At 48.3% G+C, this 23,884-nt stretch overlaps 1 protein-coding gene across 7 annotated transcripts in view; it reads left to right on the top strand.

Annotated features, from left to right (window-relative positions):
* Positions 1-23,884, top strand: part of UNC13B (unc-13 homolog B) — a 3,555,093-nt gene that overhangs the window by 3,492,265 nt on the left and 38,944 nt on the right. For all 7 annotated transcript variants that reach the window (XM_078674667.1, XM_078674666.1, XM_078674664.1 and 4 more), the window contains one exon: positions 8,586-8,678. In XM_078674667.1, coding sequence (XP_078530793.1) covers positions 8,586-8,678 — 93 coding nt within the window. The remainder of the gene's footprint in view (positions 1-8,585; positions 8,679-23,884) is intronic.

The following is a 23,884-nucleotide window of genomic DNA, read 5'->3' as shown; positions in this document are numbered from 1 at the left end:
AAGGGTTTTGCTCAGAGGACCACCTGCTACTTCTGCAGGAGGAAGTCCTGGCGTTACTAAGAAAAGGTGCGATAGAGGCGGTTCCGGAGCAGGAAAGGGGTCAGGGATGCTACTACCGGTATTTCCTGATCCCCAAGAAGGATGGTAGACTTTGTCCAATCCTGGATCTCAGGATCTTGAACCTCTTTCTGAAGCAGGAGAAGTTCAAGATGCTCACCTTTGCGCAGGTTCTTCAAGCGCTGCTGGAAGAAGACTGGATGGTGTTGATCGACTTGCAGGATGCATATTTCCACATTCCCATCCTGAAGTCGCACAGGAAGTATCTCCGTTTCACGGTGAGTTCGCAACATTATCAGTTTGCGGTCCTTCCGTTTGGTCTTACTACTGCACCTCGAGTCTTCACCAAGGTGATGGCTGTGGTGGCAGCAAATCTCAGAAGGTCAGGGATACCAGTATTCCGCTATTTCTGGACGATTGGCTGATCAAAGCAGAATCTCCAGAGAAAGTGCTCCATCATCTGCAAGTCACAACTCAGCTGTTGTACAGATTGGGCTTTTCGATAAATGTGCCCAAATCTCACCTGGTGCCCTCCCAGCGTAACCTGTTCATAGGTGCTGTACTGGATATAACTGTGTGTCGGGCATTCCTTCCTCCTCAAAGTATTCACGACATATAGGAAATGATTCCTTTATTTTAGAATGGAGCAGTCGTTCCAGTCCTGAAGATCCTTCGTCTGCTCGGTCTGATGGCTTCCTGCATTCTGCTGGTCAACCATGCACGCTGGCACATGAGGACTCCAGTGGTGCCTCTGCAGGCAGTGGTATCAACACAACGGAGATCTCAGGGAGTCCGTGAGGATCTCAAGAGAAGCTGCAGCGGATGTGTCTTGGTGGGGCGTGGAAGGCAATCTGTCTCAAGGAAAGCCCTTTCAACTGCCTCCGCCGGTGGCCACAGTGATAACGGATGCATCCACCCTAGGGTGGGGTGCTCATCCGGGGGATCTAGAGATCAAGGGTCTTTGGTGTCCAGAGGAAAGGTTGCTCCATATCTACCTCCTGGAATTGCGGGCGATTCGTTTGGCGCTCAAGGCCTTCCTCCCTTCCCTTTGCGGTCGGTCGGTTCAGGTCCTGACGAACAACGCGACCGCGATGTGGTATGTCAACAAGCAGCGAGGGGTGGGATCGCAGTGTCTCTGCAGAGATGCTCTGCGTCTTTGATCCTGGGTTCAGGACCATCAGATTTGTCTGATGGTTAATCATCTGGCCGGTGTTCTGAACGTGCGTGCAGACAGTCTCAGTCGGCAGTTCTCGGCCGATCACGAGTGGAGGCTTCATCCAGAAGTGGTTTGTCACATCTTTCGGACGTGGGGAACTCCTCGGGTGGACCTGTTTGCCACTCACGAGAATGCTCACTGCCCGTCTTTCTGCGGTCTCCAGTATCCGATGCAGGGAGCTTTGGGGGATGCGTTTCAGTTGAGTTGGGACTCAAGACTCCTTTACGCGTTTCCTCCCATACCCTTGATTCCTCGGGTTCTGAGGAAGGTTCGCCAGGACCGGGCCCAAGTCATATTGATCGCCCCGGATTGGCCAAGAAGGGTGTGGTACACAGATCTTCTCCACCTCTCCTCGTGCCCGCCGCTCCGTCTCCCTCTCAGGGCAGATCTCCTCTCTCAGATGGAGGGGCAGGTTCTACACCCCCACCTCCAGACCTTACACCTTCATGCCTGGAGATTGAACGGGGCAACCTGAATTCTTTTTCTCTCCCACATGATGTGTGGATGTCATTTTATCGTCCAGGCGTGATTCCACCAAGTCTATCTACTCTTATAGATGGTCTAAATTTGTCTCTTGGTGTGGGGAGAAGTCCATTGACCCTTTGAAGGCTCGATTGTCTGACATACTTCAGTTTTCACTTTCTCTGGCTCAGCAAGGGTTTGCTACAGCTAGGGTCAAAGGTTATCTTTCGGCCTTGTCGGCATTTCTCTGTCTGCCTGATCAGCCGTCCTTATTTAAATCTCCTATTGTTTTAAGGTTTCTAAAGGGCCTTACAAATACATTTCCTCCTACTCCCTTTATTGTGCCTCAATGAGACTAGAATCTTGTGCTCACTTTCTTGATGGGTTCACCTTTTGAACCTTTGCACAAGTGTCCCTTGAGACTGTTATCTTTTAAAACGGTCTTCCTAGTTGCACTTAGCTCGGCAAGGAGGGTAAGTGAGCTTCAAGCTCTTAGTTCAAAGCCCCCATTCTTGACCATTCATGCTGAACGAATAGTTCTCAGGACCAGGGCTTTTCTGCCTAAGGTGGTAACTCCCTTCCATCGAGGGCAGTCCATTACCCTTCCTACCTTATATCCTCCCCCTCACCCTTCCAAGGAGGTAGAGAGACTTCACCGCTTGGACCCTAAGAGGGCGGTGAGCTTCTACTTGGACAGAACCAGAGAGTTCAGAGTGGATGACCAGCTCTTTGTGGGTTTTTGTTGGAGCCAGAAGAGGCAAGGCGGTGCACAAGCGCATGTTGTCAAGATGGATTGTCTTGTGTATCAAGATATGCTACTCTCTGGCGGGTAAGGAACCTCCTGCAGGTTTAAGAGCTCATTCTACTAGAGCAAGGTCTGCTACATCTGCTTTGTCTAGGGGTGTACCTGTACATGACATTTGTAGAGCTGCGACTTGGGCTTCCCTCCACACTTTCGCAAAGCATTACTGCTTAGATTCCTAAAGTGAGGAGGGACGGCCACTTTGCGCGTTCTGTCCTCCAGGATTTTCTGGTATAGGAGAGTGGACACCCTCCTCCGGGAATGGAGACTGCTGTGGGACTCTATTCACAAGGTGAGGAATCCACTGGCAGATGTATCCATCAGAAGAACAAGTTACTTACCTTCGGTAACGCTTTTTCTGGTTGATACAGTATCTGCCTGTGGATTCCTCACTCATCCACCCGCCTCCCCGTTGTCCACTCTTCTATACCTGTATTAGTGTCATTGTTTTAATGTACATATTTTATTGTCAAAGGAAATGTGTTGTTATATTTGCTTTCCTGCATTGACTACACACTGTGTGTGTTATCTTTAAATATTTGGTACTGTGTACATTGTGTGTATATCTACTGTTGTCGGTCCGTCTGTGTGCCTTTGAAGGCACGGAATACAGGGCGGAACTGATGTCATCACGCCGACAGAGTCCTATTATGGAGTTAGTGACGTCAGCGGAGCCGCGCACGCGAAGCTGTGCATTCTGTGACGTCGTCGGCGTGAAGAGCTACAAAAGAATTTCCGAATGTTGCTGACGCAAGGGGATATTCACAAGGTGAGAAATCCACAGGCAGATACTGTATCCACCAGAAAAAGCGTTACCGAAGGTAAGTAACTTGTTCGTTAGCTCTCTTGGCCAAGATAGCTATAGAGAAGGCTCTGGTATCAGAAATTGGTTGCTATTCCCGCTTCTTTCTGGCGCCCAAGAAGAACAGAGGCCTTTGTCCTATTCTAGACCTACGCCTTCTCAATCTCTCCCTGAAAAAGGAGACATTCAAAATGCCTGCGCAAGTCCTATTTGCCCCAGACCCAAGAGACCAGTTGGTATCTCTGGGCTTACAGAACACTTATTTTCATATCCCTGTCCTACCTGCCCATAAACATTACTTGCATTGCATAGTCAGCAAAGAGCACCTTCAGTTTGCCGTGCTTTCTTTCGGCCTTACTTCCGTCCCTTGAGTGTTCGCTAAATTGATGCCAATGTTTGCAGCTCATCTGCGGAGGTCAGGAGTTCCAGTCTTACCGTACCTCAACGATTGGCTGTTGAAGGTGGTCTCGCCGCAGGCAGTTGTCTCTCACCGTCATTTTATCGTCCAGGCGTGATTCCACCAAGTCTATCTACTCTTATAGATGGTCTAAATTTGTCTCTTGGTTTGGGGAGAAGTCCATTGACCCGTTAAAGGCTTGATTGTCTGACATACTTCAGTTTGCACTTTCTCTGGCTCAGCAAGGGTTTGCTATAGCTAGGGTCAAAGGTTATCTTTCGGCCTTGTCGGCATTTCTCTGTCTGCCTGATCAGCCGTCCTTATTTAAATCTCCTATTGTTTTAAGGTTTCTAAAGGGCCTTACAAATACATTTCCTCCTACTCCCTTTATTGTGCCTCAATGGGACTTGAATCTTGTGCTCACTTTCTTGATGGGTTCACCTTTTGAACCTTTGCACAAGTGTCCCTTGAGACTGTTATCTTTTAAAACGGTCTTCCTAGTTGCACTTAGCTCGGCAAGGAGGGTAAGTGAGCTTCAAGCTCTTAGTTCAAAGCCCCCATTCTTGACCATTCATGCTGAACGAATAGTTCTCAGGACCAGGGCTTTTCTGCCTAATGTGGTAACTCCCTTCCATCGACGGCAGTCCATTACCCTTCCTACCTTATATCCTCCCCCTCACCCTTCCAAGGAGGTAGAGAGACTTCACCGCTTGGACCCTAAGAGGGCGGTGAGCTTCTACTTGGACAGAACCAGAGAGTTCAGAGTGGATGACCAGCTCTTTGTGGGTTTTTGTTGGAGCCAGAAGAGGCAAGGCGGTGCACAAGCGCATGCTGTCAAGATGGATTGTCTTGTGTATCAAGATATGCTACTCTCTGGCGGGTAAGGAACCTCCTGAAGGTTTAAGAGCTCATTCTACTAGAGCAAGGTCTGCTACATCTGCTTTGTCTAGGGGCATTTGTAGAGCTGCGACTTGGGCTTCCCTCCACACTTTCGCAAAGCATTACTGCTTAGATTCTGAAGTGAGGAGGGACGGCCACTTTGCGCGTTCTGTCCTCCAGGATTTTCTGGTATAGGAGTGTGGACACCCTCCTCCGGGAATGGGGACTGCTGTGGGACTCTATTCACAAGGTGAGGAATCCACTGGCAGATATATCCATCAGAAGAACAAGTTACTTACCTTCGGTAACGCTTTTTCTGGTTGATACAGTATCTGCCTGTGGATTCCTACCTGATCCACCCGCCTCCCCGTTGTCCACTCTTCTATACCTGTATTAGTGTCATTGTTTTAATGTACATATTTTATTGTCAAAGGAAATGTGTTGTTATATTTGCTTTCCTGCATTGACAACACACCTTGTGTGTTATCTTTAAATATTTGGTACTGTGTACATTGTGTGTATATCTACTGTTGTCGGTCCGTCCGTGTGCCTTTGAAGGCACGGAAAACAGGGCGGAACTGATGTCATCACGCCGACGGAGTCCTATTATGGAGTTAGTGACGTCAGCGGAGCCGCGCACGCGAAGCTGTGCGTTCTGTGACGTCGTCCACGTCGGCGTGAAGAGCTACAAAAGAATTTCCGAATGTTGCTGACGCAGGGAGATATTCACAAGGTGAGAAATCCACAGGCAGATACTGTATCCACCAGAAAAAGCGTTACCGAAGGTAAGTAACTTGTTCGTTAGCTCTCTTGGCCAAGATAGCTATAGAGAATGCGCTGGTATCAGAAATTGGTTGCTATTCCCGCTTCTTTCTGGTGCCCAAGAAGAACAGAGGCCTTTGTCCTATTCTAGACCTACGCCTTCTCAATCTCTCCCTGAAAAAGGAGACATTCAAAATGCCCGCGCAAGTCCTATTTGCCCCAGACCCAAGAGACCAGTTGGTATCTCTGGGCTTACAGAACACTTATTTTCATATCCCTGTCCTACCTGCCCATAAACATTACTTTCATTGCATAGTCAGCAAAGAGCACCTTCAGTTTGCCGTGCTTTCTTTCGGCCTTACTTCCGTCCCTCGAGTGTTCGCTAAATTGATGCCAGTGTTTGCAGCTCATCTGCGGAGGTCAGGAGTTCCAGTCTTACCGTACCGCAACGATTGGCTGTTGAAGGTGGTCTCTCCGCAGGCAGTTGTCTCTCACCTTCAGACTATGGAAAACCTTCTGCACTCACTGGGGTTCATTCTCAACGTGCCGAAAAAACACCTGACTCCTTCACAGACGCTCCCTTCCATTGAAGCTGTACTGGGCACAGAGCAGTTTCGGCCTGTCTCCGCGTGTTGCGAGTCCAGAATATTCAGGCTCTGATACCGATGTTTCGGCCTCTAGCCTAGATTTTGGAGAGATTGACTCTGAGGCTGTTGGGCCTCATGGCCACCTGTATCCTTCTTGTGAGACATGCCTGTTGGCATATGAGAGCTCTGCATTGGGACATTAAGTTCCAGTGGACACATTATCAGGGCAATCTCTCAATCATGGTCAAGATCTCAGAAGGAACTGCACTGGTGGCTAACTAACTGTGGTTGGGTCTGTGGCAGACCACTCTTCCTTTCCATGCAGAGCTGACCATAGTGGCAGAAGCATCACTTCTCAATCAATCAATCATTTGTAAAGCGCACTGCATACCCGCGAGGGTCTCAAGGCGCTGGGGGAGGCGTGGGGGGGGGGCGCTACTGATGGAACAGTCAGGTCTTGAGTACCCTCCTGAAGGTCAGCAGGTCTTAGGTCTGTTGTAGGCTCAGTGGGAGGGTGTTCCATGTCTTGGTGGCGAGGTGGGAGAAGGATCTCCCACTGGTGGTTGTTCTTCGGATGCGCGGGATGGTGGCGAGTGAGAGGTCGGCGGAGCGTAGCTGGCGGTTGGGGATGTAGAAGGAGAGCCGTCTGTTGAGGTAGGCTGGGCCTGTCTTGTGGAGTGCCTTGTGGGTGAGGAGCTTGAAGGATATCCTCTTGTTGACAGGGAGCCAGTGCAGGTTTCTCAGGTGGGAGGTGATGTGGCTGTGGCATGGTATGTCGAGGATCAGTCGAGCCGAGGCGTTTTGGATGCGTTGTAGTCATTTGATGAGCTTGGTTGGGGTTCCCGCGTAGAGGGTTTTTCTGTAGTGGAGTCTGATGCTGACGAGGGCCTGGGTGACTGTCTTTCTTGTATCTGTCGGGATCCATCTGTAGATCTTGCGGAGCATGCGTAGGGTGTTGAAGCAGGAGGAGGAGACGGTGTTGACTTGCTTGGTCATTGAGAGCGTTGAGTCGAGGAGGATTCCCAGGTTGCGTGCGTGGTCGGTGGGTGTTGGGGCTGCCCCCAGTGCCGTCGGCCACCAGGAGTCGTCCCAGGCTGAAGGGTTGGAGCTGAAGATGAGGACCTCCATCTTGTCCGAATTCAGCTTCAGACGGCTGGTCTTCAGGATCAAATCCCCTCTTGTAAATGTTTCTCACAGGTCTTCATCACCTTTCATTCTGGAGCCACAACTTGGTTCTCACCTTTTTGATGTGGGCTCCCTTTGAGCCGCTACACAACTGCCCTCTCCGGCTCCTTACCATAAAAGTACCTTTCTAGTGGCGATAACATCTGCCTTGAGGGTCAGTGAGCCACAGACACTGTCCTCACCTTACTACCCCTACCCAGACAAACTCGTCCTTTTCACCAGAGCATCCTTCCTACTGAAGGGTGTCACTTCCTTTCATGTAGTCCAGTCCATCACTTTTGTTATTGTTTATGCTCCACCTCACCCTTCTGAGAGAAGAGACTCCTTCAGCTAGACCCAAGAATAGTGTTGTCATTCTACTTTGACCTCACAAAAGAGTATGGATGGATGATCAACTCTGTGTGGGGTAGGTTGTGCCAATAAAGGAAAGGCAGTGCAGAAGAGGGTCATTTCATGATGGATAGTGTTCTACATCAAAATCTGCTACGAATTGACCAAAAAGCAACCTCCTGAAGGTTTCTGAGCGCATTCTGTCAGAGCCAAGGCTACAACCTTTATTTTAGCTCGCAGAGCACCTGTCCTGTATATCTGTCAGGCAGCAGAATGGGCTTCATTGCACACATTTACGAAGCACTACTGCCTGTACCGTGAGATGGGTATTTTGCCCTATTAGTCCCATATGACTTTCTGGTCTAATCCATGTCACAGCCCCATCTCTGGGAAGGTATTGCTTGGCTATCTATTTTAAGGGAAGGAATCTGTGGCTAGAATTCTTTATCTGATGAACAAGTTACATACCTTCGATAACGCCTTATCTGGTAGGGGCTCTATCTAGCCGCAGATGGTTACAGACTTCCCCGCTCTGCTAACTGATTTCATAGCGTCAACCATCTTAGGGCTTTAGCAGTTCACACCAGTGAGTTTGCATTCTTCATGGCTCCTCACTTTGGTGTGGAAAGTCGTGAAAAGAAACTGATATCAGCTTGCTGGGGTGGTGCCTATATAGGCACTGTGCATGTCACTGCCAACGCGGAGCCAAACAACTCCTCCTACTGGCACACATGGGGGTACGGCTGGAAAATGTCCAGGTCCAATCTAACGTCTGACGAATATTCTAAGGTAAGGAATCTGCACCTAGATAGTCTCTACCAGATAAGGCGTTGCTAATGGTAAGTAACTTGTTCTTTTTGTCTAGCGCATTATGAGATGTAATGTGCATAGTGATTTCTTGTGAGCGCGCTGACAGCACCTTCTTTGGCGTTTGAGAGCTGTGTGCCCTGCATGAGCCTTGCCCAGTGATGTGGGGGGGGGGGTCCAGGCACCTGACCCGGCTGTTCCTTAGTGAGGGAGTGCCCCAGACTGGAAGAGTGCTGGTATTTATTAGCATTGAGTGGCTTCTCTTAATCTATGCTTGCTGATTTGTTTCTTCACCCCAGGCTCTGGTGTTGATGACCCAGTGGGAGAAGTGTCCATCCAGATTGACCTCTTCACACACCCAGGAACGGGCGAGCACAAAGTCACTGTGAAAGGTAAGATTACATCTTCCTGTGAGTACTGGTACTGACAGATGTTTTGGTCATGGGTATGAAGATGCCCAAAGCATTGTTGCTTGATGCTGCGTGAGAATGCTCAAGGCTGGTATCCTGCCTGGCATGCTGATGAGAGCACATTGAACAATAAAAGAGATAACTTAAAAGAGTAACCGGTCTCATGGTGTGCAGCAAGTGCCAGCATAGACCTCGCCACACTATTACAGGGGTGACTCCATGGAGCTGAACAAGAACAAACCTTCCAGTGGAGACACGTTTGCCACTTAGATTGGGGCAAAGTGAACCTAGAAAGCAGACTGGTGAAAAGTAGGACAACCCTGCCTGCAAGTCACGTGAAGGTGTTGGGAATGCTCCTAGGTGTGGCCACCAAGAACACTGAAGATACTTGTGGGTGGGAACGGAGCTAGACGCAGGGTTGAGGAAATCCCACCAGACTGACAGGGAATAGAACCAGAACAGGCTGCAAAAAAGTAACTAAACGTGCAACTCGCAAAACCGGCTGCAGCTTCTGGTATGCTTGGTGAATTCCACGATGATTGTACTGCAAAAATGCATCTTGTATTGGAGGGGCTGAAGGAAGACATAAGGGAACAATGTGTGCAACAGCAGCCTACAGCATCCCACTGAGAAGCTGGTCAAGTGATCGAGGTTGTGGCTTGGTGGCTAGAGCTGCTGAATTTGCAACTGGGGAACCAGGTTGAAGTGCCGGCCTTGACTCAACATCCTGTGATTCTGGGGAAATCCCTTCTATCCCTGTGTGTGCCTCAAGAAAGCTATGAATCTGATCTTGTGTAAGACAGTGTTCATGTAAAGCGCTCCAGTACCATTGACTCAAGTGCGTGCTATGTAAAAGCGCAGAAAAGAAAGAACATGAACTTTCTGCAGCATAACAGAAGCTCACGTCATCATGCAGCTGGTTTGCCAGTAAATGGTTACGAATGACATAAAGCAGACAACTTTTGGAAATAAGCTTAAAGACGGCCGTCAAACTCCGACAACGGGTGTCAGCAGTTAGTGCCACTTAGGATGATCCTAAACATTTTACTTGTACGCTACCTCTGGTAGAGACCCGCTCAAGAAAGATGGAGGAAGTGCAGCTGAGGTCCCATTCCTAGGTTAGATTTATTTATTTATTTTTGAGATTTATACAGCGCGTACAATTGCCCGTAGGCGTCTCGGCGCTAGAAACTTTGAATGTATTCCCGAGGTTAGGCCGGTAACTATTCTTGATCTTGATAGATGAAGGGCTGTAACAGTCTAACCACCAAGAGACTGCTCGCAGCTGGCATCAGTCTTGTAGATCTTTGGTAGACACCCTCGAGAGAGTCAGAGGGAGAACAAGGCCCTTCTCAATCGAGATTAGCTGGAGGGCTGTAAGAGTCTAACCGCAAGAGAGCTCGCAGCTTGCATCACTTCCGCCCCTCTCTCTCCTACTGATCACCACTGTCGAGGAAGCCTTTGCATCCAAATGTCTCTGCATGCAGTCCCTCAGGTTCGGGTTAGTCTAGGGTCCACATGTACCCTCCATGGGTAAATCCAGCCAGCCCATGCGCTGCAACAGCAAGCACCGGCTTCCCGAGTGCTACATTATAATGAACATGCAATATAACGTTGTAAGCTCAAGGCAGCTATTGTGCTTTTTGTTTTCATTGTGATTTTTGCTTCTATGGATGATCATTTTTGTGACATTGTTCTTATTTAATGTTTATCTTTCTTTCTAAATTTGGTTTAATTCTTTTAATTTCTGTATTAAGTGCTTTGGTTCTGTTTTGCCATTACTTAAACCCAACTTGTGGGCGAATGGGAACTTGAGAATAGTGAAAATATGAGCCTCAAGGCGTGTGATAGTGCTGGCATCAGCTTCAGGCGGTGCAAGTCCCTAGGGTAGGCGCCCCGCTTGGTTTTGTGCTGCCTTGACGTGAAACATGCAGACTGGCAAGGGAGGAGGAGGAGGAAGCTCCCACTACAGTGCCCAAGCAGGGCCCACTCAACTTATCACTTTTAATATGTGCATCTTCGTCGCTGCTCACAAGGAGGAGATCAAAAGTAGCGGCTAGAGGGTCTTCCTACACAATACAGTTGTCCTGAGCACATGTACCTACATACACAAACCCTGTTGAAACACAGATATCATAATAATGAAATTTCATGAAATGCAGTGCTACTGTCTGAAACAGAGCATATAGTATCATGGAACAAAGCACTGTGACTTATAACACAATTAAAACCTAGCAGTACATTTGGAACATCATATATTCTATGTTAAAAGCAACACGATTGGTTAAAAATCTTTAAATGCTGAGCTATTGTAGGGAATATGGGGAGGTAAGTTGTAACCACCCTGAAGCACTATACTTAGAAAGAGGAAAGAGATGTGGAACACAAGGTGGGAGGACTTTAATGTAAAGTGAAAGAAAAAAACAGAAGGAAAAGAGGGGCTACAGATCTAGGGGACAGCTATCACCCTCTATATTAAAGAGGTTTCTATATAAAAATCATTTCATTTCCGAACCCAATTTTTAATGAAACAAAAATAATGTCTCTCCAGCCGGTAAGTGATCTGTCACTTTTATATGGGAGTAGATGGCTATGTTGATAGCCTTGGAAAGCAGCAACCTGGGTTCTCGTCATGGTTTCGACACTTGAGCATAACTTCATGTCACAGGCAGATATGTTTGTTTATCAGCCTGTTAGTACAGGTTGTAAGTATGTGTAATGTAAAATCATGTATCCGATGGAAACTTCTAGTCGCAGGTTCTTTAGTATTACCACAGGCGTTAGCCTGGATCTGGAAATTTTGAGCAGTACGCCAGCATGCCGGTAGATGGCGTCATTTGGCTCTGCATTGAAAGTGACTCCCTGGGTGCCTATAAAATTGCCGTGCCAGTACACTGACATCATTTCTTTTCTTTCCGCCCCACTCAGGGCAAATCTGGAAGAGATATCCCTGTAACTTTTTAACTGAGTTTTTTTGATGGTCTGTCGATGATTTTTTCGAGAAGCCTTTCTGCTGGTATGCGAGGGATATCGCCCAAGAAACCATAAGGTTTTAAACCCTGTGGTGCCTGTTGCAGGCAAATGTTTGTGTCAGACCCACACTTGGTTTGTTGTGGTGCTTGCAGTGGGACCGCAATTCCAAGGCCTACGATGACTGCCATGCACTGTGGGGCATTCCTTGAAGCATCTCCCTGCCCATCATTAGACGACCCTTTGATGCTCTCATTCATGGAACGTGGAAGATCCTGAGACCCAGTGGCGTAACGAAACTTGAGGGGGCCCCCCTGCAAACTACATGGAGGGGGCCCCCCTCCCATTTTCCGTGCCATTCTAGAGCTCTCAGGCCAGCGACCCGCCATACTACAGGGGATGCGGGGCTATTGTTACGCCACTGTCACCAATCCAGCCGTTATAAATAACACTGGATGGTGGAGTTAAAGGTTGGGCGTAGTCTTTAAAGGGTCCCTGCCATCAGTACGCCGGGGAAGTTTGCCCAATTTTAAGTGGGTTTCCTGGTGCAGACTCCCGTCATGATATACAACATCGGGCCTACTCATCGTTCATTTTTGACAAAAGTGCATCCACTGCTCCTCGTTTCCGTTTTAAAACATTAGACAAGGTGACAATGCAGTATTTCAAAAGCAAATGTAACTACAAAGAGCACATTTTGATAATACATTTTTATTAGTAGACAAAGCAATCTTAAGAGGCATTGCATAGCTTCATACACACTGTGACCCCAATTCCATCACAGTCTCTCTCTCTCTCTCTCTCTCTCTCTCTCTCTCTCTCTCTCTCTCTCTCTCACTGAGTCAGTCCCTCTCTCTCTGTCATTCAGTCTCTCTCAGTCAGTCAGTCTTTCTCAGTCAGTCAGTCTGTCAGTCTCTCTATCGCTCTCTTTTTGTCAGTCTGTCAGTCCTCTCTGTCAGTCAGTCTCTCTCTCTCTCTCTCTCTCTCTCTCATTCAGTTTCTCAGCCAGTCAGTCTCTCGGTCAGTCATTATTCAGTCTCTGAGTCAGTCAGTCTCTACTCTCTCTCCACTCTCTCTCTCTATTCTCTCTCTCAACTCTGTCCAATCTATCTCCACTGTCTCTCTCTCCACTGTCTCTATCCCCACTGTCTCTCTCTCTATTCTCTCTCCACTCTCTCTCTCCCCACTGTCTCCCTCCACTGTCTCTCCACTCTCTCTCTCTCTCCCTTCTCTCTACTCTCTCTCTCTCCCTTCTCTCTACTCTCTCTCTCTCTCTCTCCACTCTCTCTCCGCTCGCTCTCTCTCCACTCTCTCTCTCTCCACTCTCTCGCTCTCTCCTCTCTCTCTCTCCACTCTCTCTCTCTCTCTCTCTCTCTCCAATCTCTCTCTCTCCCTCTCTCTCTCTCACTCAGTGTGCCAGTCTCTCTCTCCCGCTCATTCAGTCTCTCTCAGTCAGTCTGTCAGTCTCTCTATCTCTCTCTTTCTGTCAGTCAGTCAGTCTCTCTCTCTCTCTCTGTCAGTTTCTCAGCCAGTCAGTCTCTCGGTCAATCAGTATTCAGTCTCTGAGTCAGTCAGTCTCTACTCTCTCTCCACTCTATCTCTCTCTCTCCATTCTCTCTCTCAACTCTGTCCAATCTATCTTCACTGTCTCTCTCTCCACTGTCTTTCTCCACTTTCTCTACTCTCTCTCCACTCTCTCCACTCTCTCTTCTCTCTCTACTCTCTCTTCTCTCTCTACTCTCTCTTCTCTCTCCACTCTCCACTCCCTCTCCACTCTCTCTCTCCACTCTCTCTTCACTCTCTCTCCACTCTCTCTTCACTCTCTCTCTCCACTCTCTCTTCACTCTCTCTCCACTCTCTCTCCACTCTCTCTCCACTCTCTCTCTACTCTCTCTCCACTCTCTCTCTCCAATCTCTCCACTCTCTCTAATCTCGCCACTCTCTCTCCACTGTCTCTCTCTCCACTGTCTCTCTCTCCACTGTCTCTCTCTCCACTGTCTCTCTCTCCACTGTCTCTCTCTCCACTGTCTCTCTCTCCACTGTCTCTCTCCACTCTCTTTCGCTGCACATAAAAAGGTAACATATGGGGAAGCGCTGAAGAATGCTGCATCAATAGAAGCAATATTAGCTATAACTCATTTGCGCTTGGGATTTTGTTCAATGGGTTTGCAACGTTTTATGCTGCTAAGTTAAACTACATTTGGGCTCATGCGGCAAAATGTAATGTACAACAGTTTACTAATTAGAGGATTCTGACTGGCTTCCCCTATTGAAAACATTTGAGCAGTGGATTCAATATCATGATAGTATTTACCTAAGCACTGGAGAGAGGGTGTATTAAATAGGACCATGGAGCATGTTTCATGTGTGCCTTATGGGCTGTATTAATGAGGAGGCACTTATTTGTGTCTTAAACAGTTATTATACTGTTACTGTTGAGCTATAGTGTTCTTGCCATCAAAAATACACGTCATACATTTGCTTCCTCCTCCATTTTTATGGAGATACTGGTGGAGATCAGAGAAATTACAGCTCAATCGCTTGAGATCTTGGAGAGAAAATACGGGAATAATTATCAACAAGCAAAAGCAGGCTGCACAGGAAATGCGACTAAACAACAAGTACTAACGTGGCCCAATCAGAGGAGATTAGCAAACTGGCATTGAGAAGGGTAGATGCAGACCTAGACAAGTTGCATCGCTGCCTAATGCCCACATCTTGCTTGACAACATGGTATGGCAAGGTGAAAATGAAGGTATGGTGTGGTGCACAGAATTTGTGAAACGGGCACTTGCCATTGCTATGGCTGTGTGGTTGCATTGCGCTATGGTCTTACAAGTTCTGAGATAAAAATCATGAACTTTCTGAAAAAAAAGAGAAGTGATACGTGTGACTTAATCTTAGTCACTGCTAATTACTCTGAGTGATATTTCAGTTTATGATTTTATTCTCACTGTGCCACTAAATACAGAGTCAAATCATATGCAAATCAGCCTCGATCCAACAGGAACAGTCCAACCTATACTGGTAGACCAGACCACATCCGTGCTCCAATGGATCACAAGCAAACTCAGATCAGCTTTGGCCCGTTTTGGAATTGTTAGTAAGGTACCAATTGGGTCCTGTGGGATAGTGAGCTAGGTGCATGCCCAACCTTGACTGGGCATACATGTCATAGGCAGGTCATCCCACTGAGAAAAGTTAAAATGTGAGGAGTGGCATGCTTGAATTAATTTCAGTCACTGTTAAATACATTAGACCACCCTCCAGTGCATGATGGTTTTCCCCGCTGTGCCACTGCAAACAGGGACCAGCCCTATGAAAATCAGCCCTGTCCTACTCTAATAAGAAGGCTGCAGTGCACCCTGAACTGTTAGGCCACACGAGCAAGAAGGAACACATGGAGCCCCACACCTCAGAAGGCATTGTGTGGCCACATCAGCGAGGTGCAGCTCGAGCCCTGTGACATTGCAAGCGATGGGACTCATGGGTGTCTGACTGAGAAAAACACACATGTGATAGATGGGTTGATTGTTTGAATAGAGATTAGCCAGTGGTAAATTGTCTCGCTCACATTCGCGCCTCTCGGCTAGTCTCGAAGGACAGGACAGAGCACTTGTATAACACTTTTACAGTACAGGACCGAGGTAAACAGAAATTAAGGTAAATCACCCCAAGGAGCACACTAAATTAATACCGGATGAACTCACAGGCAACAACAGGCAGCACCACATACGCAAAGGAATGAGGCCTAAACAACAAGGGCCTCATTTATGAAAAAACGAGGACTGGCTGAAGGTGCCACACCTACCATTCTGTTGTTCTAGCACGCGTTGCCAACAGGTAGAGAAAAATAGTGCCCAGCTGGCAAAGGAAACAGGTAGAACCAGGATGGCACATGCCCTCAGTTACAGAGTGCTCAGCTATCAAGAAGTACATGCGTGGATCTGGTGAGCTAGAAGCAGGCAGGTGGTGCTCAAGTCTCAGATACCTAGGACAAGGAAAGACTGCAAAGAAGACTATGCATCGCTCGAGCTATGTGGAAACTGGAAATAGTGAAATGAATCGACTCTAAAATAGGTCATAGATTGTTGTGGGCAACGTTTACACGGCATTCTGCAGGCCCATCAGGACAGCACTCCCTCCCCCAGTGGACACATAACTGATCCTGACAACCATCGCTTTCTGCTTCGGTCAGTTATATATTCGCCACCCTCCCACCCCCCCACCACCTTCCCCCCCCCCATCATCTCAGACATCCAGCCCGGCCCTTGCCAGTGCTAAAATGAATATTTCCTTAACGGTCCGTTCCCGCCATCTCCCTTCTGCAATCTGCGCCTCTCTCTAAAACAGGTGTACCATCGTTTTGATCACACAACATACTCTAGTTTCGCACGCTCGTCGCTCACCTTAGGCCTGGCTGGCTAGCCTGCAGCTTTCCTTTGAAGGCGAGCGCCGGGGCGGGCCACAGAAGACAGGGCGACTGATACTGGGCAAGGCCAGGCAGGGGCTAGTACTGTTTTTATTACCACGGCGGCCGCACCCTTCTGGCTTCTTCTAAGTCACCGCAGTACCAGTACTAAGTCACGCGCTCGTTTACAATGCGCATGACAATATTGGCATTAGTCACGAGGCTCGGCCCACCCTTAAGACCGCGCCACCGCGGCGCGCAGACGCATAGACAACAACTGCGCGCCGCCACGCCCACGGACCTTATTTATTTATTTATTTATGCGATTTTATATAGCTCAAACTTTACCCGAAGGTGTCAGAGCACTTTACATAAGAACCAGTTGAAAAACATAAGGACTTAGGATTACATGCGTTACATAAAGGATACAAACAGAAAAAAAATTGCAAATGCACAAGATGTAAAGTCACACAAGGAGGAGATACAAATGGATATACTCTAAGAGTCACATAGGAATGGTAGAGAGTACAAAGGTCTACTGCCTATACTAGTGATTAGAGTTATCCCTATATATATATATATATATATATATATATATATATATATATATATATATATACATACACATACACATACATAGTAGATTTCCTCAGGCACAGTTCCATTAAGTGGGGTCGGAGGGAGGACGTAGTCACAACACCAAGGGAGGGTGGGAGGGATTCGAGGGTATGGAGAAAAGGCAAAACAGAGAGGGGAAGAAACATTTGAGGATCCTCAAGGGGGAAAAGGGGGAAAAGGGTAAAAGACGAGGGAATGGTTGTAGAATGATATGTATAGCAAACATTTCAAGGGCTCAACTTGTGCAAGAGTTCTTCAAGCAGCGCTTCTCGAACTTTTTAGAACCACAACCCTAATTTTAGAACAACAAATGTTTACGACCCAACCAGCTTTAATGTAACTAGAGCATTGTGTGGTAGCACTCCGTCATTTACAGACAGCACATTTTCCATTGAAATGGCTACTAAATGTTGCACAGGCATACAGTTTTATTGATAAAAGTATATTGCATGCAAATGATAATGTGTGTAAGTCTGCTTCTAGTGAATATTTATCATTTGTGCACCACCAAGTAAAGTGTCTAGATACCATTAAAATCTTTGTTTCCATCACATTTCAGAATTACAAAAAATGTGCTTCATTTTTGCTTTCCCAACTTTTAAATGCGCACAGTTCAAGTTCAAGTTCAGGTATTTATAAAGCGCACTACTCACCCAGAGGGTCTCAAGGCGCTGGAGGGGGGGGTTTACTTTTTATCGAATAGCCATGTTTTCAGTTCTTTCCTGAAGGAGATGTGATTCTGAGTAAGGCGGAGGTGGGTGGGGAGTGAGTTCCAGGTCTTGGCAGCCAGGAAGGAGAAGGATCTGCCACCCATGGTGGTTTTTCGGATGCGCGGGACTGCGGCGAGGGCTTGGTTGGATGATCTTAGTTGGCGGGTGAGATAGTAGAAGGACAGTCGGGTGTTGAGGCATTCGGGTCCTAGATTATAAAGGGACTTGTGTGCATGGGTAAGAAGGCGGAAAGTAATTCTTTTGTTGACGGGAAGCCAGTGGAGGTTTTTTAAGTGACCGGTGATGTGCTCTTGGTGCGGGATGTCTAAAATGAGTCTCGCTGATGCGTTTTGGATGCGCTGGAGTTTTTTCTGCAATTTTGTTGTAATTCCGGCGTAGAGTGTGTTGCCATAGTCCAGTCGACTCGTGACCAGTGCATGGGTGACAGTCTTTCTTGTTTCGAGGGGGATCCAGCGGAAGATCTTTTTGAGAATGCGAAGGACGTTGAAGCAGGAGGACGATACGGCGTTGACTTGTCTGGACATTGAGAGGGAGGAGTCTAGAATGAAGCCAAGGTTACGTGCATGGTCTGTGGGTGTGGGCGCAGATCCCAAAGCGGAAGGCCACCAGGAGTCGTCCCAAGCTGAGGGGGATGATCCTAGGATGAGCACCTCTGTCTTGTCTGAGTTGAGTTTTAAGCGGCTCTGTTTCATCCATTCGGCTACTTCTTTCATACCTTCGTGAAGGTTGTTTTTGGCGGTGTTGGGGTGTTTGGTGAGGGAAAGGATTAGCTGGGTGTCGTCGGCGTAGGAGATGATGTTGAGGTTGTGTTGACGTGCGATGGAGGCGAGGGGACTCATGTAGACGTTGAAGAGGGTGGGACTGAGTGAGGAGCCTTGAGGTACGCCGCAGATGACTTCGGTGGGCTCTGAGTAGAATGGAGGGAGTCGGACTTTCTGTGTTCTCCCGGCTAGGAATGAGATGATCCAGTCCAAGGCTTTTCCTTGTATGCCGATGTTGTTGAGGCGTTGTATGAGGGTGTTGTGACAGACAGTGTCGAAGGCGGCGGAGAGGTCGAGTAGAATGAGGGCCACTGTTTCACCGTTGTCCAGGAGTGCTCGGATGTCGTCGGTCGCCGCAATGAGGGCGGTTTCGGTGCTGTGTTTGGCTCGAAAGCCGTTTTGTGAGGGATCCAGGGAGTTGTTGGATTCAAGGAAGGCTGCTAGTTGGCTATTGATGGCTTTCTCGATGACTTTGGCCGGGAAAGGGAGTAGGGAAATGGGTCGGTAGTTTTTCAGATCTGAGGGGTCTGCTGTTGGTTTTTTCAGAAGGGCGCTGAGTTCGGCGTGTTTCCATATTTCTGGAAAGGTGGCGGAGTCGAAGGAGCAGTTGATGACATCGCGGAGTTGGGGAGCGATGATGGAGTCAGCTTTGTTGAAGATGAAGTGGGGGCAGGGGTCAGAAGGAGAGTGGATTGAGTTCATGAGGCGAATGGTGTCTTCAATGGTGATTGGGTTCCAGGAGTTGAGGTAGTTAGTTGGAGGGGTGGGATCTGAAGTGGGTGGGGTGAGTTGGTCATTGGGAGTATTCTTGAAGCTGTTGTGGATGTCGGCAATTTTGTTGTAGAAGAAGGAGGATAGTGCATCGCAGAGGTCTTGGGAGTTAGTGATGTCGTTGGATGCTGCGGGAGGGTTGGTGAATTCTTTGACGATATTGAAGAGTTCCTTGCTGTTATGAGAATTGTTGTCGAGACGGTTCTTAAGTGCTGATTTCTTGGCGGATCGGATCAGTTGGTGGTGTTTGCGGGTGGCTGTCTTGAGGGAGTCCATGTTGTCTGAAGTTGGTTCTTTTCTCCAATTCTTCTCCAGGGTGCGGCATGTCTTCTTGGATTTTTTAAGGTCATCATTGAACCAGGGAGCTTTTTTGCTGGATGATTTCGACTGGTGTTTTTTCAGGGGTGCTAGTTCGTCCGCACTGTGGGTAATCCATTGCCTGAGGTTGGTGGCCGCTAGGTCTGGGTCCGTTGCCAGGGTGGGGATGTTTTGGCTGAGTGATGTGAGGAGTTGTTCGGTGGAGATTTTGTTCCATTTTCTTCGGGGAATGGGTTGTAGACGGTTGTGGGACAGGGTTGTTTTGTAGCTGAAGTGAACACAGCTATGATCCGTCCAGTGGAGGGCTGTAGTATGATCGAAGGAGATGTGCTTGCTGGAGGTGAAGATAGGGTCGAGCGTGTGTCCGGCTATGTGAGTGGGGGTGTCAACAAGTTGTTTGAGTCCGAGATTGGACAGGTTGTCCAGAAGGGTGGTGGTGTTGTTGTCGTGAATGTTGTCAAGGTGGTAGTTGAGGTCTCCTAGAAGAATGTAGTTCTCGGAGGCGAGGGCGTGCGGGCTGACGAAGTCAGTGATGTCGTCACTGAATTGAGATCGGGTACCTGGGGGCCTGTAAATGAGTGTTCCTCTAAGTGTGGTCCTGGGGTCGGTGTGGATATGAAAGTGGAGGTGTTCGGCGGTTGCAAGATTTACGTCAGAGCTGGTTGTGATTTTGATGGTGTTTCTATGGACGATGGCGATGCCTCCTCCAGTTTTTTTATTGGTGCGGTCTTTTCGAATGATCTTGTAAGTGTCCGGTATGGCTATGGCGATGTCGGGGGCAGAAGATGCATTCATCCATGTTTCAGTAAGGAAGGCGATGTCAGGTGACGCAGTGTCGATTAGGTCCCAGAGTTCGGTTGCATGTCTGTGGACCGAGCGGGTGTTCAGTAGGATGCATTTCAAGTCGTTGGGTTCGGAGCTGTGTGTGGAGGAAGTGTGTTTGGTGAGGGTCCTGACGCAGTAGAACTTACAGGAGAGGCAGGAGAATGGGCCGTGGGTACGTCCTGGGGTAGCTTCGCAGCAAAGTGGGGTGCGTCCGGCGTTGAGGGCGAGGAGAGTAGCGGCATCATAAGTTACTCTGGGGGGTTGAGAGCGGCATAGAGCAGGGGGACGGGCGCTGGGCGCGGTCCAGGCGCGGAGGGGCGCAGACGGGCTTACCTTTGGCGCACCTTTCGGCGCGACCGCAGCGCGTGGACGCTGCGCGTGGGTCCATCTGTCCATAAATGGATAGTGGGGGGGGCGGAGCGTGGGAGGGTCAGCTTGGGAGGCGGGAGCGGGGAGGAGACACGGGGACAAGTAAACACAAACAACAGCAAAATGGCGGTGGGGTAGCGCGATTTGAGCAGTACACGCGCTAAAGTTGCCACTAATCAGGAGCACTGAGCAAATCAATAAATTAAATTAATGCGCTGGAAATACGATACTAGGCAAATGCAAAATAAAATTATTCACTCAAAGTAAAACGATACCAAGCGCTATACAGGAGCGCTATGCAGAGGTGATAGCAGGCGCTGTGCAGCAGTACTGTTTCTGGAAGGCAGGGCTCGAGGAGGAGCGAGTGGGAGCGACCTCTGAAAGCGAGAGTCAGACGGTCACAGAGGCAGAGGGGGACGGGGCCTGCAGGTCGATGCTAGTGTGTGGGAGGGTCAGCTTGGGAGGCGGGAGCGGGGAGGAGACACGGGGACAAGTAAACACAAACAACAGCAAAATGGCGGTGGGGTAGCGCGATTCGAGCAGTACACGTGCTAAAGTTGCCACTAATCAGGAGCACTGAGCAAATCAATAAATTAAATTAATGCGCAGGAAAAACGATACTAGGCAAATGCAAAATAAAATTCATTTGCTGTGTGCAAAAAAAATTACATATTACAGCCTTTCCATACACACTCACTGTACCCCAGGACAAGACTGCAAAGTGAGAGGAGTTAGTAAACACCAGTCTCCATGTTACAAAAATAAGCAGCAATTTGTCAGAAGACATAGCCTGGCATTTAACCCGTCTTTGAAGCCAGGAAATGTAACAAAAATACAGAATTTAAAGGCATTCTTACTTTTTAGGTAAAACTTTTGGGAAACAGAGTGAAGCCAGACCCTTGGCTCAGATCTGTCTCGGATATACCTGTTATTTGTTGGCTCGTCCACCTCTATTTGGATGATTGAAACAAAGCATCTCAGAAAAGCTCACTAAATATGTTGTTATTCACACTTTACAGACACTAAAAAGATTAACAATAGGAAATACAACAGAAGTAAGAGCCGTACTGTGCAGTGTGCACCAACTATTTAAATAATTCAAAAAGGCTCAGACAGGCTAGCAGGGCGTGCGCACGCACTGCACCTTAATTCATGTTTAAAATAGAGGCACTGGCACATCAATCTCCGTGGTGTGAGGAGCGCACTGTTTACAGGCCTGCCTTGCCTTGCTTACTGAGTAGGCAGCGGGTCTTCCTTCCTCTGCTAAGAGTGAGGGGGCCCCTGGCTGGAGCGTAGGGGCCCCATGCGGGGGCCTGTGTTAATATGCCGGTGCCTGTCGCCCCTATATAATTAATGGTTGTAGTTACAGTACATTGAGGCTCACCGTCCGTGCCACGGACTCCGTGGTGTGCGGCGCGCGCACTGTAGTTTACTTTAAAGGCTTGGTGACTTCAAGACGTCTTACAAAGAGTGAGGGGGGCCCGGGGCCCCTGGAGCATCGAGGCCCCCCGCACTGCGGGGCCTGCGGGGGCCTGTGTTACGCCCCTGCTGAGACCATTCACAGAGCTGCTCCCACCACTCATCTTGCCAATCGAAATTGTTAGGTAACACCCAATAGAAAGAAGTCAAAGTGTTCTTCAACTTTTCAGCATAGGTCTAAGTCCTGGATGTGGCACAGGAATGACAGTACAGCTCGATGCATTGCTCCTCTGCGGAGTCTGGGCCTTGGTTCACTCTGTAATCCCCCCATAGCCGGAGCCCCCCGCTAACCTTGAGTAGTTCTGTGAGGCCGTGCATCTCATATTTATTTGACCTGGCTTCTCTAGAACACCTTCGTACCCCATGAGTTTGGGAGGGGCCCCTACTGGATTCCTGCCGGCAGGTTCACCCTCGAATCAGCCAGGCCCATAGATCTGATTTTGGATCCAAAACAACTCTACCCACAAGACTGTGACCTGCCACGGAGCCTGCCCCAGTGCCGCCGTTCCCGGCGACCCCATAGTCATTTCTGATGCCGATACATCAATCTGAAAGAAAAAGTTAATTATAGGTTCCTTACCTTAGAATTACGCCCAGGTGTCAGACTGCATCCGGAATGTTTTTAGTCAGCAGTACCCCTGCGCGTCGGAAGGTGGCGTCGGTCGACTCCGTGGTCTGCGTGGTGGTGGCCAGGATGACGTTGCGGTAGCTACATATTCTGATCTGCCAGTGGATTCCTCACCTTGTGAATATCCCCTGCGTCAGCAACATTCGGAAATTCTTTCGTAGCTCCTCACGCCGACGTGAACAACGTCACAGAAGCATGGCATCGCACGCGGCTCCGCTGACGTCACTGAATCCATAATAGGACCCCGTCGGTGTGATGACATCAGTTCCCTTTTTTCTGCGTCGTCGACGCGAACGTTTTTTCTTGGGATCCTCAGTAGCTCGTTTGATTACTTTGTTACTGATACTTGTTTCGTGTTAAATCTTGTTTCCTGTTGATATGTCATCGAGGAAATCTAGGTTCAAGCCCCGTGGGCGTGTGGAAAGTTTTTTTTTATACCTTTATTTAAATTATAGACACTTGTACATGACAAAAGAAGGTAGCGAATGGGCAAAAAGCATAGGAAACAAAAACAGAATAAAGCAATACAATCCTGGATTATTGAGAATGGTGCAAAACCATATCAGAGTTCAACAATGACGATATTGTAGCAATACATGGTAATAATAAAAAAAGTTAAAAAAATGAAGACACAAAATCAATATTTGGCGAAGTAATGGTATGCAGAGAGGGTACACTGCTAGCTTAAAGTTGAAGGTATGTCCAGGACGAGACACTGAGCAGGAGTGTGTACAATATTACAAATATTTATAATAATCGAGTAGCATTACTACAGCAGAGTCAGCTGGATTAGCAAGCAGAAGTCAGTATCGCGTTCCTCTGATACAGAAACTGGGTAAGGTCAACCTACCCCAGTCGGGGTGATGCTGGATTGTGTCGGGGTGTCCTGTGCTATTAGCTGCCTGGAAATGTAGGCGCGGTAGGGTTCCCATATATCAACCGGTCTGGAGGTGGGGGGGAGAAGGGTGCTGTACTCTACACTGTTGACATTACAGAATGCCAAACTATTTAGCCACGCTCGGAGAGAGGAGACCCTCCCACTGCCCCAATGCAAAGCTATCTCTCTCTTAGCCAGCATGAAGTAGATCGCCGCCAGCCTACGAATGCCCTTGGGAAATTTTGCGACGTATCCCAACAGTGCAATATCAGGTGTGGGTGAAAGGGGAATGGAGAGTATATCACCCAAGACTGTGTGTACCTCTAGCCAATATTGCTGTATCTTGGGGCAAGTCCATGTCAGGTGTGCAAAGTCGGCGAAGGGGGAGTGGCATTTCTGACAGTGATGGGGAATTGTCTATCCTGTGTGC

Source organism: Lissotriton helveticus, chromosome 2_1, assembly GCF_964261635.1.
Source record: "Lissotriton helveticus chromosome 2_1, aLisHel1.1, whole genome shotgun sequence".
Lineage (NCBI taxonomy): Eukaryota > Metazoa > Chordata > Amphibia > Caudata > Salamandridae > Lissotriton > Lissotriton helveticus.
The sequence above is the reverse complement of the archived record's forward strand: the minus strand, read 5'-3'. Positions and strand labels throughout refer to the sequence as shown.